The 15,584-nt window shown below is 35.3% G+C and overlaps 1 protein-coding gene across 1 annotated transcript in view; it reads left to right on the forward strand.

Moving 5' to 3' along the window:
- LOC126335117 (esterase E4-like) overlaps positions 1 to 15,584 on the forward strand; it is a 47,840-nt gene that overhangs the window by 15,741 nt on the left and 16,515 nt on the right. Inside the window, exons 2-5 of the mRNA XM_049998070.1 lie at positions 2,705 to 2,851; positions 7,369 to 7,528; positions 9,576 to 9,761; positions 13,945 to 14,129. Coding sequence (XP_049854027.1) covers positions 2,705 to 2,851; positions 7,369 to 7,528; positions 9,576 to 9,761; positions 13,945 to 14,129 — 678 coding nt within the window. The remainder of the gene's footprint in view (positions 1 to 2,704; positions 2,852 to 7,368; positions 7,529 to 9,575; positions 9,762 to 13,944; positions 14,130 to 15,584) is intronic.

The raw sequence follows: 15,584 nt of genomic DNA on the forward strand, positions 1-15,584 counted from the left end.
GCTTAACTCCATTTTCAAATGTTCCTTTAAAAAAGAAATCCAAGGAGAATTGTCCCAATTCAATCCTTATACCACGGAAAACATGAATGAAGTAAGTATTAGTGTCAGTGGTTTTGAGAAAAGGATTAAATCATTAAAACTGGACAAACCACAGGGCCCGATGGAATCCCTGTCAGATTGTCTAATGAATTTTTGGCTGAGTTAGCCCCCCTTCTCACTATAATCTATCGTAGATCCCTCGAACAAAAAGCCATTCCCAGTTCTTGGAGAAAAGCACAGAACACACCTGTCTATGAGAAGGGTAGTGAAGTGATCCACAAAACTACCATCCAATGTCCTTGACATCAATTTGTTGTAGAATCTTAGAACACAATCTGAGCTCAAACATAATGAAGTATCTTGAACAGAATGACCTTAATGCCATCCAGCATGGATTCAGAAACCATTGATCATGTGAAATCCAGCTAGCACTTTTCTTGCACGAGATTCACAATTTCTTGTTTTCCAAGAAGCAATTGACTCAGTACCATGCCTATGTTTATTGTAAAAAGTATGATCATATGGGATATTAAATGAAATTTGTGACTGGATCGAGGACTTTTGGTAGGGAGGACATAGCATGTAAGAAACTTCAGGTGCCCCAGGGAAGTGTGTTGCGCCCTTGGTGTTCATGTTGTATATTAATGATCTTGTAGACAATTTTAACAGTAACATCAGGCTTTTTGCACATGATGTAGTTCTCTACAATTAAGTACTATCTGCAAGAAGCTGCATAAATGTTCAATCAGATCTTGATAAGATTACAAAGTGGTGTAAAGACTGACAACTAGCTGTAAGTCTTCAGAAATGTAAAATTATGCACTTCAGAAAACAAAATAAAAAATAAAGTAATGTCCTCTATAATATCAATGAGTCACTGTTGAAATTGGCCAACTTCTACAAATACCTGGTTGTAACACTTTGTAGGGATATAAAATGGATTGATCTAATAGGCTCAATCATGGGTAAAGCAGGTAGTAGACTTTGATTTATCGGCAAAATTCTGGTGAAGTGCAATCAGTCTACAAAGGAGACAGCTTACAAATCACTAGTGCATCCCATACTAGACTACTGCTCAAGAATGTGCGACCTGAAACTGATAGTACTAACAGGGGGTATTGAACATAAACAGTGAAGGGCAGCGCAAGTGGTCACAGGTTTGTTTAATCCATGGGAGAGTATCACAGAGATACTGAAGGAACTGAACTGGAAGACTCATGAAGATAGATGTAAACTATTCTGAGAAAGTCTATTAGAGGACAGATTTAAACCATCATAAAAAAAGTCTACTGACAAATTTCAAAAACCAGCTTTAAATGAAGGCTCCATGAATATACTACAATCCGCTATGTGCCGCTCACATAGGGATCATGAGGACAAGATCAGAATAATTACTGCACACACAGAGGCAGTCATGTAATCATTCTTCCCACAGTCCATATATGAATGGAATGGGAAGAAACCCTAATAATTGGTAAAATTGGATGTGTCCTCTGCTGTGCACCTCATGGTGATCTGCAGAGTACAGATGTAGGCATAGATAACTGGCTGGATGAACTGGTTCAAGGTTTGGAGAAAGGTACTGCCTCCTGTAGTGATACAGTGTTCAAACCAACCTTCAGGTTGAGGGTGGCTTTACTCAAAACATTTCAGATGCACACAATATATTTTGATGTTGTGCTTGAAACATTTTCCTAGGCCAGTAAGAATGGCTGCACTTGACTGATGCATGCATGGCCACAAGAGGAAATGCACTAGCATCATACTGACCAAACCTAAACTGCTAACATCATAAACCGATAAATTAAGTTTGTGAAAATTTTCTAGAGTTATACCAAAAATCTGGTGCCCCTCTCCTCCTCAAAATCGCAGCACCAAAGGTGGCTGCCTAGTATACATACAGGGTGATTGTAATGCTGATTATGATAATTTGATTAAATCTTCCTCTCCAGTTTGTTCCCTGCTCCATTATCTCTCCATTGCTCATAGTACAACTTTGAATAGTTTTCCTACTACATGTGCTATGCCTTCCCCCTCTTCTCCATTGCAGTGAACAAGAGTGTACCCAGAGAGGGACCTCATCTTATTAGTTTCACAGAAAGAGAAATGGTTGAAGGAATGAAAATTTCTTACACAATAAAACTAAACTATTGAAAAAAATGTGTTTATTAATCACCTAACATACTAATTTTACAACTTTATAGTTGGTACGTACTAGCAGTAATGTACTCAGCTGAGAGAGTATATTTTACACGAGACAGGTTCATATTTCCTTTTTGAGTTTTTTGTAATACATAGACAGAGCTAGAATGGTTTCTACCTTTCCCTGGGTAGTCTTCATGGATTTGGGAGGAGAAAACAATTTGAATCATCATGTAGAAAGATATAGCAGTTCAGCTACTTTAACCATTCTGGACTGATAGTTATCCCCCAAAGACGTTCATGATTGTTGACTGGTACATGTGGTAGGCTTAATCTTAAAACAGAACCAGACATCTTCCAAACCTTCCCAATGTTGTCAGAAAAGAAATGGTTATCCAGGAAATTTAAATTTATAGTCACAAACTTGGATAATTAATCTTGAGCAATGGTTGTATTAACACTAAGATACATTTTAAATAAGTAAGCAAACATGCAGTTCCTTATAAAAAAGTAAATTTTTCAGCCGCCAGTGCCAGTATCAACTTCTACAACCTCTTCACGTGGTATTGTGGATGCTACAAAGGATGGAGCATTTTGTCCTTCAATACGAGAACTAAATACTAATGCAACTTCTGAAGACTGTTTGTTTCTCAATGTGTACACAACAAAAGTAAGTAAAATAGTGCCTTTTAAGAAGTGACCTCTGTATCTAAGTATTTGAATCTGAACCACTAGCTAAAAATTTGCTTGTTGATACATTTTTATTGTTTTGTTTATTCAGATACATATTGTCAAATGATGTGTCCTAATTTAGAGTGGAGCATGCATATAGACATCACTACCTAGATACTGGGGCAAATAGTTTAAGTCGTACTGAAGACTTACAAATGGCTGCCAATATAAATGTAACTCTTTTTTCCTAGTGATAGGCATCTTCATTGTAGGTAATACAAATATTTTATTCACTGATACAGTAATTTGTTATTTTATGCAGTAAGTAATTCTGCAATATATTAGGTACATTGTTATTTCTTCATTCAAGTAACTGATAATTCAGAAATGAACCAGAATGAGACACCCTTCTGACTTTCAAAGGGCGGAAGTTAATGGCTTTTAAGTGTTTTTAACAACTTTATTAGCCATCAACATTATAACATCACAATACTTGATATGAAATTGATAAAGCATGTGTAATAATGCTTAAGTGATGCATTGCACGTGTTTTCGGTTGGTGCATAAATTCGTAGCATTTTTCTCTAAGTTTAATAAACACAACAGATACACATAACAGAGACTTAAGTCATAAGTAATATATTCTCCTTCACTATTTACAACAGTCTTCCAATGCAGGGAAAACTTTTCAATTCTGTGACTGCAGAAATCATGTTGTTTTGAGCCGAAGAACTCATCAAGCCATGTTCAGAATGCATTTTCATCTGGAAAGGAATTTCCTTGACAGTTGTTCAATAGATAGTGGAAATGATGAAAATTTGAGGGCACAAAATCAGGAGAATAAGGTGGATGTGGAATGACTTCCACACCCCACTCCTATATAGTGTTTTTCATAAGTCTATCATAATGTGGGCAGTCATTATATTGGAATAGCATCACTTCACACAGTCTTCCTGGTCACTGTTGTTGAATTGGATCTGCAAGACATCTCACTTGTTGACAATAAATCTTGGCATTGAGCATTATACCTTGAGGAAGCAATTCATAGTACACCACACCATCACTGTTCCATGAGGTGCATGATTCATGCAGGTCTTTGTATGGGCAGTTTCTGCATTATTTTGGCTGAACCACTCCTTTTGTTACCCTATTTTAGCACAAAGACACAAGTTCTTCTCAGCAGTAATGATACAGAGTAGGAATGGCCAGTGTTGCACAGGTGGCAACTGATGATGAGCAAGCATAGATGCTCATATGACAATTCACTGATTTGTGCGATATTGGCTTAGAGCCTGCAATAGACATACACCCAAGTTTGAACATTCCCCAGTGTATGAAAATGTCACATGATGTTAAAATGATTACAGTTCATTCCAGCTGCCAGTTCTTGAGTACACTGACATGGATCATTGTGGATTAATATGCTTAAATGATTGTTGTCAAGCCCCAGAAGCCTTCCTGAACTTGAAGAGTCACTAATGTCAAAATGGCTGCTCTTTAAAATGGAATCATTTTCTCACTATGCTCTGTCAAATGGCATTATCCCCATGCAAGGCACAAATGTTTCTGGCTGCCTCCTCTGCTGTTGTTACCCCTCTACTAGGCTCAAACAGAAGAATGTGTCAGAAATATTCTGATTTCTCTTCTTTGCATACCATTTCCTAGCATTCACGGCTCCACTCACTATGTTGAAATGGCAAAATAACAATATGTGAACTAAAACTGCTATAGTGAATTATAAATTAGACAATCAGTTAATAAACCCATAGCAAACAAAATACCAACACCCAAAACAAAAATGCTACAAACTTATACATCAACCTAATAACTTATAAAATTACAGAGCTGAAGATGGCTAGACCTAGGTAACCACCTAATGATATAAAATATTGCAGTATAAGTTATTAATAAACTTATTTGGAAAAAATATGTTTTTCATCACAGTCCTAGTGAACTGGATGAACTTATCATTTGTAACCAAATGACAATCTATTAATATCACAGCCAATAATGTCTTAGCATGACACAAATGCTGCTGTGAATATGTATATAGGCCAGTTGGGACTGTAATGATGTAATGTTCTTCAATGACTCATTCATTGTCTTGTTTCTAACAGTGAGTCAATAGCATGAATCATCTCAACTTGTGTATGGAACTGCCTGTCTCCTGCTACCCTATCACTGAATGTTGAGGTGTTAAGCTCTAACCCTTCTTTCCTTTTTCTGCAAGTAAATCCTCTGGTACAGATGTAATTAGCAAAGATATTAACTTCTAGGATGACAATGGTCTGAGACAACTTGATTGTTCAGGTCTAGTTTGATGAACATCTGGCAAAATATCATTACATCTCCAGACTGATACTTGATCGCTAGCAGACATTTGTTGTAGATTTTATAGCAGAAAAACTTCCACACATATTCTGCACTACCACTATTGATAACACTGAAGGCTATGCTGCAGCATTCCATGAGAAAGGATCTATACTATTTGTGGTAAAAACACATGAGTGGAACCCTTCCACTCAATGAGTTTTCAAGATGATTTCTTTATAGTTATTCAACTTTAATAACTATTTTTATAACCTGGTGTGCAGAAGTTAAAAGGAAGAAATACTATGTTTCCAGAGGACACACTAAACAGAAACAGGGAGCTTGTTTTTACATCAGACTAATTTCTTGTAAAAGTCATTTTATTTTTCTAAAAGTTATAGAAATTAAATGTTAACAGAATGCATTTAGTTACAAAAATTGAAAGAGATCAACAGCCTTTATGGCAGAACTGATGACCTGGTGCATAATGTTTCAGTCTTTTATTGCAATTTTTTAAATTAAGAAACTGTAATTACAATCTCTTACCATATTCAGTTTTTGTCCAATGCAATTTAATAGTACATGTATGATTCATATTTATGAAAGCTATTACTTCAGTTATGAAGTCATTTTAATCTATGAAATATTAGTGTCATTAGTATTATCACACAAGATAGGAAACCAGAGAACTAATCATACATGAAGAAAACTGTCTTTAGTAATAAACTGTCTTTAGTAATAAATATACTACATGTACTGAGAGAGAGCAAGTAGAGAACAGCTTCAACCACACCAATCATGGACGTTACTGCTGAAGACCTTCTCATGCTACACATGCAGGAGGATCAGAAAGTAGAGCACAACAATTTTTTTTCTCCCCTGGTACTGCAAATGGAATGTTGAAATTTCATCATGATATAGTTTGAGGTTTGTGCTACAAAGGGTATTTTGTTTTCATTTGGAGCACTAGGAAGAGAAGCCTGAACTACAAAATAAACAAGCCTGCATATTTCTGTCATCAGCTTGTGAAGAGCAGCAAAGTGTAATTCGATATTTGTGGGCCAAAGTGAATAAACCAAGTGAAATTCATAAGGACATTCATGGAATGTATAGGGGCAACTGGATGAACCATAGCAATGTCTCCAGGTGATGTGCATTCTCCCAAGAAGGGCATGTGAACTTTAGTGATTTGTCACACTTTGAGTGGCCAGTAACAGCTGCTACCCCAGAGAATGTTGGAGCCATTGAGGCAGTAATTTTGAATGAATGCTTTATACAAATCTAAACATTATCACAGCAGTTCAACATTTCCTATGGTGTGGTGTATGATATTGTTCATGACACACTGAAATTTTGTAAAGTTTGTACTCACTGGGTGCCTAAGAATCTGAAAGACAACCACAAGGGACAGCAAATGAAGACAAGCTTGGAACACTTAAAGTGTTACACCATAGAACGGCATGACTTTCTAAAAGGAATCATCACTGGTGTTGACTTGTGGGCATACTACTACCATGCTCAAAGCCAAAGAGGCTTCTTTGGAGTGGAAACTTGCTGGTTCCCTAGTATACACAAAATTCAGAGTGACTTAGTCTGCTAGGAAAGTGCTTGTGACAGAGTTCTGGGATATGCACATTGTGTTACTGGTGGACTTTGCTGAACACAGGACCACTGTGAATGCTGCAGCCTGCATTAAAACTTTGGTTAAGTTGTGTTGTGTCCTTCATGACAAATGCCACAACATTAATACTGATGGTGTCATACATCTCATAACAATGCTTGCCCCCATGTTTCTGCTCCTGTTTGTGAGAAAGTTGCCCGATTTGGGTGAGAAGTGCTCCAGCATCCACCATGCAGTCTAAAACTTGCACTGTTGGACTTTCGTTTGTTTGGTCCCAATGCTTTGTGACAGATATGTAAGTGAAATCAGCAGTCCACAGATGGCTATACTCCAACTAGACTTCTACAAACGAGCACTGGTACCACAGTGGGAGAAATGTGTTGAGAACATTGGTGACATTGTAGAAAAGTAGGTAAAAGATCTAAGTTCGTTTATGATTTCTTTTGTTTTGTTGCCCATTAAACTTTTTGGTAATAAAAATATTGTGCATTACTTTCCAATCTTTGCTCACACTTAGAATTATTATTGATCTAAAGTGTATGCATAGAGAATCATACAGCTTGACATTTGTTTTTTGATGACAGTTGCCAGACAGAAGTGGAAACCCAAGGAGGCCAGTGATGATCTTCCTTCATCCTGGTGCTCTTTACCTTTTTAGAGGATCTAGTGACCTGTTTGGTCCCCAGTATTTGATGGATGAGGACATAGTTCTGGTGACTCTCAACTACAGGCTTGGAGCTTTAGGTATGTTGGGTCAAAACAGCATATGAATACACTTATATACAAATGTACACAAATGTTTCTTTACATGTAAGGCAAGTGTGCATACATACAAGCACACATACATACATATGTCCATACATACATATGTGCAAAGTCTTCCTTTATTTCACACACCAACACCTCTTGTTGAAAGAAACTCATTGAACATGAGATGGAAATCTGATTTTGGTGCATTTTAATTGTTTTTTGTATATTAACATAATTTGTGATGATTATATGATGTAACATAAGCCACTAAGTAATATTTTGTTCATAGTTATAAATTTTGCTGTACAGAACAAACTTTTTTTTCATTGTTATTTCAATACCTGAGAAATGGTGGGTTGACAGCTTATGAAACAACTATCCAGCCAAAAGATTTTTTAAATACATAAAGAACTGATGACAATGAACATAACAACAATAATCAGTTATTGGTAATATAATATAAACAGATAGACAAAAAATCTACTCACCAAGCAATGGCAGGGGAACACAAACACAAAATAATCTAAATTTTTGCAAGCTTATGGAGCCAGTGGCTCCACTGTCTGGCAGAGGAGCCAAAGGGGAAGGAAAAGGGGTGAAGGAAAAGGGGCAAAGGAAAAGGACTGGAGAGGTTCAGGGAAAGGGGTAAGTTCAGAAGTCACCCAAACCCCTGGTCAGTGGAGACTTACCAGACAGGATGAGAAGGAATGACTGATTCAGGTGAAAGGGTATCAATGGTAAGATTCACTGATGAAAGTGAGGAAGAACTACAGGACTTGCTGAATGGTATGCACAATCTAGCATGCACAAAATATGGATGGAGAATAAACAAAAGGAAACTGAAAGGATTGAAGATTAGCAGAAGTAGGATTAGTGATGAATTTAACATCAGACTTAGAGATCACATAGTAAATGAAGTGGAGTATTGCTACCTTAGAAGCAAAATAAGGTTTTACAGATTCAGCAAGAACGATATTAGAGCAAAGTAAAATAGACAACGACTGCATTTCTTACTAAAATAAATCTAATAGTATCAAATATAGGCCTTAATTTGAGAATTAAGGAAAGAATTCTGTTAATTCAGTGGATTGATAAGATAATAAATAGGGAGGTCCTCTGCAAAATTGGTGGTGAACATGTGGAAAACACAGAATAGTAGATGGGACAATATGCTAGGACATGTGTTAAGACATCAGGGATGGAAGAGAAGAGAAAGGTTGGAGTATATCACAGAAATTATTTATACCACTGAGCGTAAGTGATACTCTGAAATTAAGAGAATGACACAGGAGAGGTCTGTGAACAGTTCAAAGCAACTACATATTCCAGAATAATTTCTCATCTGTAAAGCTCTTACCTGAGGAATAAAACTAAACAGAAATTAGAGAATCAATTCTTTTTTTTAATTTTATGCAGAGAGGAGAATTATAATTATTTTTATGATAAATTATGAAATATTTTTGTGATCTTAGGAGTCCTTTTAGTAGCCATAGATATTTTATCTTCTTATCTCTCTATTTGCTAAAACTGTGAATGATTAGTGTGTAGTCATATACAGATATCAGGGCATTGTAAGTATAGCTTTTATTAATATGGTAACACAAAAACCATTATAACACTGTAAAAATAGAAACAGTGAAGACAAAATTAGTCACAAAGGCATTTCAGTAATCCTTTTAGCTGTGCTCCATATGCTATTGGAACAGGAAGAAAACCTAACATGTGATATCATGCTAATTGCCTCTGCCCTGTACTTTACAGGGGTGTGCAGAGCACATGTGTAGGTAGATAAGTAGCTGTAGATGTAAATCTAGGAGAAAGTGGCAAGATAACCAATCATCTTTCAGTTGTGGATATGTACCCTGCTGCTATTATTGCCTCCAATCTAATGATCCAGAAGATAAAAATATTAATTTAAATACTGTGAAATTTGTTACACTAAAACATAACCTATGCATTGTCATACAATAAATCATATTTTTATTTATGCTATGCAGCTTTAGTTATAAAATGTAAACCTGTATATTTGGTAATGTCACAGGATTCCTGAGCACCGGAGATTCAGTTCTTCCTGGAAATAATGGATTCAAGGATCAAGTGATGGCTTTTCGATGGGTGCAGCAAAACATTGCTTTATTTGGAGGTGACCCAGGCAGTGTAACTATTGCTGGTTATAGTGCTGGGTCCATCAGTGTTTATTTGCATATGCTGTCTCCAATGTCCAGAGGTATGTCAAAGTTTCAAACTAATATCCACCTAAAGTACAGTGTGACTGGAAATTGTGCAGGTAATATAAACAGTATTATGGAAAGGTTAGGTTGCTACTCACCGTAAAGATTATACATTGAATTGCAGACAGACATCATAAGGAGACTGTTGCACATTTAGCTTTTGGTCACATTTAGCTTTTTGTCACACCAAAAGCTAAATGTGTAACAGTTTTTCATTGTGGCTGTCTGGAACTGAACATTTCATCTTTATGGTGAGCAGTAATCTATCTTTTTCACTGTACTTCACTGTTAACATATTTTTTTTCTATATACAATGAAAAATAAAACTCAAATTGACAAGAACTGGTAGGCAAGAGACTGCTATACAAGGTGAACTTTTTTAAAGAGAGATCTTATTTTTACATGGTTTACAATTGATTGGTTTACGCATGTGAAAAATTATAATAATGTGCTAGCAGATTTAAGTTGGAACTGAAATGTTATTTATATTCAAGAACATTCTAAAATTATACTGAGCAAGGTGACAGTGATAAGGAACTGGACTAATATTTAGAAGGTTGGTGGTTCAATTGCCTGTCCAGCTATACAAATCTAGATTTTCCCTCAATTACAGATTGGTTCCTTCAAAAAGGACATAGTCAGTTTCCTCCCCTGCAATTCCCTATTATGAACATGTGACTGATCTCTACTGAAGTCGCCATCAATGGAGCAGTAAACCCTATACTTCTTTTATTGAAAAGTCATAACTTGTTAAGCTCCTGTTTGTAAATTATGTCAGATTTTCCGACATCAAATGGCAGATGCTTGTTTAAAACAGTTGCATGCTGACACAAAAAGTCAGGTGCCTTCATGCACACACGCATGCAGACGCACATGCACACATGTGTGTGCGCGCGCGCGCGCGCACACACACACACACACACACACACACACACACAGCTGACTATCTGCAGCAGCAGGAGGCTGCTTCTTTTTCTGGGGCTTCCTGAACTACATTTGGAATCTTTAGAAGTTAAAAGCAGAAATGTTGTCATTGACAGGCATACACAAAAAAGAAAGAAGACTTGGCAGCTATTGGAATGAATCTTTTCTCGAGCTAGAATACAAATACATGACACATACACACACATAGTGTGTTTTATGCAGGTTTGTGATCAACAACACTGGCATAGCTCTGTGTGTGTGTTTTGTGTGGGTATTTGTACTCTAGCACAAGAATGGATTAATTCCAAAAGCCTTCAAATTTTCTTTCTTTTTTGTGTGTGCCTGTTGATGATTTTATGATCCTACTTTTCAGTTAGTGGTCTCCTTTACTCTTTAAGTATTTACATTATACTATAACTTTCCATTTTGATTAGTTTTGGAGTCTGCAAGAAATATTCAACTTCAGCATTACAACTACTTGAGGAATTGTATAATGATTACATTCTCAATATATCACATGAAATTATAGTCATTTTTTGTTTTTATTTGTACCATATACTATCACTGCATTGTACTTCAGCTGAGAGAGATAGGTACCTGATGTGGGTCTATGTGTTATTTGAGTATGCAAGCAATAATATGGAATATTTTTATTAGTACTGGTTCTCTTTTTCAAGGATATGAAAATATTCCAATAGATAATTAATATATCCCAGTCATTTACTGTGGTATTGGAGAGTTGTGAAATAATGTAAATGATTTAAGAAGTGAAAGTATCAACTTACTAAATAATACTATTCAGTGAGTTGTTATCTTTACTCTTCAAATTAATTAATTATTTTTCTGTGAGGAACATACACTGTGTTGATAGTATCTGAGAAGCTAAAATTATGTTCTAGACTGAAATCTGGATAATGCCTCACAGAACAACACAAAGCTGTATAATTTGAAAGAATGGAGGAGAGCCAGTGGCAAGTTGAAGTTTAGTCATCACTGTTAAGACAGTTAAACACACTGTAAAATTACAGTTTTGAACATGGCTATCTCTCAGCAACTGTATACAAGTTTCAATGGAGAAATAAAACAGCCAACTGGTTTCAACTAATTTTTAATTCGTTGACCTAGGTTTTGAGACATGTAAGGATGTCTTTGTCAGAATGAAATTTGAACAACTGTTAAGTTACAAATGCAATAGTCAACATTACAAGTATTTGGTACATTTAACTTGTAATGAACATCATCAGACTTTGATGTTCTTCATTACAGGGTATTCGTACCAAACACTGGAACATTTTTCATTTTTCATTTGAGCATGTCTGCTTATAATTTTGACTATTGCCTGCTCACAATGTAACTTTATGTGTGTTAAAATTCCATTCAGATGAAGACATCCTTAGAGGTGTCAAAACCTAGGTCTATGTATTAAAAATTATTTGCAGCTGGTTGGCTTATTTCCCCATTGACACTGTAAAATGTACCTTGGAACCTTTTAAATAGAAATATATGATTATAATAATAAGCTGGAAATCTTATGCAGTTAACCAATGAATATTTTCATAAAAGCAAAAGTTATAATGTAGATCACTAAAAAGGGTGATGTTACAGAAATACTTCCTGAATTGTTTAAAATATTTTAATCCTGCACTTCAAGAAATATGATAGGATAAAAAGTAATGGACATAAAAGGATGTTTTTAAAGTTATATCTATAATATCCATCAATTCCCTTCTACTGAAATCAGATGAATTAATTAGAAACCAGACACATGACTGCCTGAGAGACATGTAACCTCTACCACTGTATATGTGCAAGATACCAAATGGCAAACTCAGCTATCTCTGGGGCTAAATGCAAGCAGAAGATTCCTTGCTAATGTGGTAATGTAGAACTCTGAAAGGAAAAGTCTAGCACAATTTTTGTATGTTAGTAAATTATTAGAATGCAGAGATTTTAAAGGTGAAATTTAAAACTGTTATATGAATTGTTCCATAAAATTTTGGGTTAACTGCCAGATGTCAGTAACTTGCTGCTTGAAATTTTATGGAAAAAAAAATTTGGTGTACTTGATGTCATATTACATTTTTCTTTGCTACAGATCATTTTAGTTGTTATGTCATACATAGTTGTGCTGATCAGTTTGACTAAAATATTCTGCTCACTCTGGGTTAGCATACATAAATGACATTTTAATATTCTGACCTAATCATGTTATAAATTTCATTATTTGATTAGTGTTAGAAATTTGACAGTTAAGTATATGTCACATTTCACAATAAAGGTTTTCATAAATGTAAAAGCACACATTAGGTAACCTTTTCCTTTTACTAGCATTTATTCACTAATGAGTGGATCAGTGATGATTGTCCAAAACATAATACACTGAAACCACTGCAGGTCAAACAAAAATATTTACTGTCATGCTATTCTTATACAGTATTTTAACCACAAACATTGTGAATAATTTTAATAATCCTTAACAAATGACAGTTTGCTGAATAGAATTACTTGTTGATTCTATGAATACCATACAGTTTCCACTCTACTTTGTTTCATAGTTCTATATATGGTCTAAGATGGAGTTTTTTTACACCAATACTTCAAAGTTATATAAATGGACATATTTCATATAGTTTATGTGAATGTATTTTCAGTTAATAACATGATATAATTAACCCACATTGTATTGTATTACTCAGCAATTCAAGTACATTTTTAAATATTTCTTATCGGGTCTTACTTTTTAGAAAGCAATATGAGCATTAGTTATTGTTATACTTTGACGTATATGGTATTCTCTTTAAATTAAATTATCTTACAAATTTTTACATAGTAGATGGAATCAAACACATTTCTATAATTAGGATAGATATTACTTTAACCCAATATAGGTCTATGTTTCAGAAAGTGAAGTCAAAATTTTCCTTTATAAAGCCAACTGCACCATAGGAATCAGTTAAAGATGAATTGCTATCTGAATAATAACAACCTGGAAAATATTCCTTTTGAAATAAATTTGTAATGTAATAGATGATTGTTGTCCAATAACAAATTTCATCAAGCAGAAAATATAGGGGTGTTACCAGAGCAATTGCAGAACCTATATTTTAACCTACTCTGAATATGAACCCTTATTGACTGTCCTTGATTATACAGGCTTGCAGTTCACTGTGTGAGAAATGTAAAATTGTGGTTTCTAAAATGAAAACCATTGGCTGCAGGTAGCAACTATCTACATACTTCTTGTTTTCCCCCCAGGCCTTTTCCACCGAGGTATGGCAATGAGTGGTGCTGATTTGACAAAAGGCATTACTGACCCACTGGGGCAAGCCAGACTGCAAGCAAGGTTGGTGAACTGCACTGACACAACTTCAGAAGAGATTATTAACTGCCTGAAAGGAAAGGATGCCTTTGAAATTGCAGAATCAGCAGCAATTTTATACGTGAGCACTTTATTACTTGTTGTTTTGACAAAAATGCGTAACAAAAAGTTGGTGGCAGTTATTTGTTAATATCAATTAACAGATAAAGTACTCCAGATTGCAGAGGATTATGCCACCTGCTTTTTATATAATATATGTAGTACAATTTTATTCATAGCTCTTATTTCCTCAGCAACTGTAGTATATTTATCAGAATAAAATTCAGTCATCAGTTGCAGAGATATTTTTATTTTGCTTTACCACTTTCAACAGTTTAATATGTCACCTTCAGAAGCTTACAAAATTATGGATATTATAAATCATTAGGACTTGGCCATACATTTATGTAAAGTATAAGAAATGTATTATCAAAACTTACTTAGTATTTCATTTGACTGATGTCTAATGTACTATATGTAACTTCTTTGCAAACTATAGTTAGTATTTGTTATATGTTCATTACTGCTAGCACAACAATGTGTCTGTGGAGATAAGTGTGATTCATTTAGTGTAAATTATCAATTGGTCAATCAGTGCTAATAATAATCACATCCAATACATACATTTTTGGACATGTCATGTCATTATGCTTCTGTGAAGAAGATAGTGACATATGATAAACCAATAGCAGTGGGGCTTTTTCCTCACTCCTCATGGCTCCAGGTCCACTTATCCTTCTGTCAATGAGGCAAAAGTCTTTACTCTGCCTATAGTTTGGCCCATAGCCTTGTCATGGGCGCAGGACACAGACTTTACTTTTTCTTTACTCAGAGTACTTTTTCAGTAATATTAACTATTGTTTTTGTGTGCAATGTATAATCAATTGTCTTTCTCATGTTTATAATAAAAGATACCCTGTCCTGCATATGAGGGCCGCTTCAAAAGAGATGCAGTGTTTTTTAAACATCCAATTTATATTCCATGCCTATGATATTTTTACAGTATATTGATATACAATTCAGAGACAAAGTGTCATTTTTTCACATAATCTCCATCCCTGTCAACTTCTTATGCCACCATGAAACTAAGGTTTGTAAATCTGCGCAGCAGAACTCAGGACCAACACTTCTGAGCCACTGTTTATCGGCATTCATGAGGGCATCATGATCTTCAAATCTCATTCTGTAAAGGACTCCTTCCATTTAACAAAGAGGTAGCAATCACATGATACCAGATCAGGGCTGTGGAATCGTTGTTTCAATGTCACCCACTCAATCTTTGTGATCCCAGCTGTGGTTTTCTCCCTGATGTTTGACCAGACACTATTATGCAACAGAAAACATTGTGTTTCTTCTGGCATTGTCAAACACATCATATTTGAACTTATAATTTTTCAAGGATTGCCACATATGTGCCAGAACTGACAGCAGTTCTCTGTAGCAAGATGTCCACAAGCAACATTTATTCTGAATCAACAAACACAGAAGCCATTACTTTTTCTGCTGATGGTGCAGTTCGGAATTTCTTCTTCTTCAG

This window comes from Schistocerca gregaria, chromosome 2 (assembly GCF_023897955.1).
Source record: "Schistocerca gregaria isolate iqSchGreg1 chromosome 2, iqSchGreg1.2, whole genome shotgun sequence".
Classification (NCBI taxonomy): Eukaryota; Metazoa; Arthropoda; class Insecta; order Orthoptera; family Acrididae; genus Schistocerca; species Schistocerca gregaria.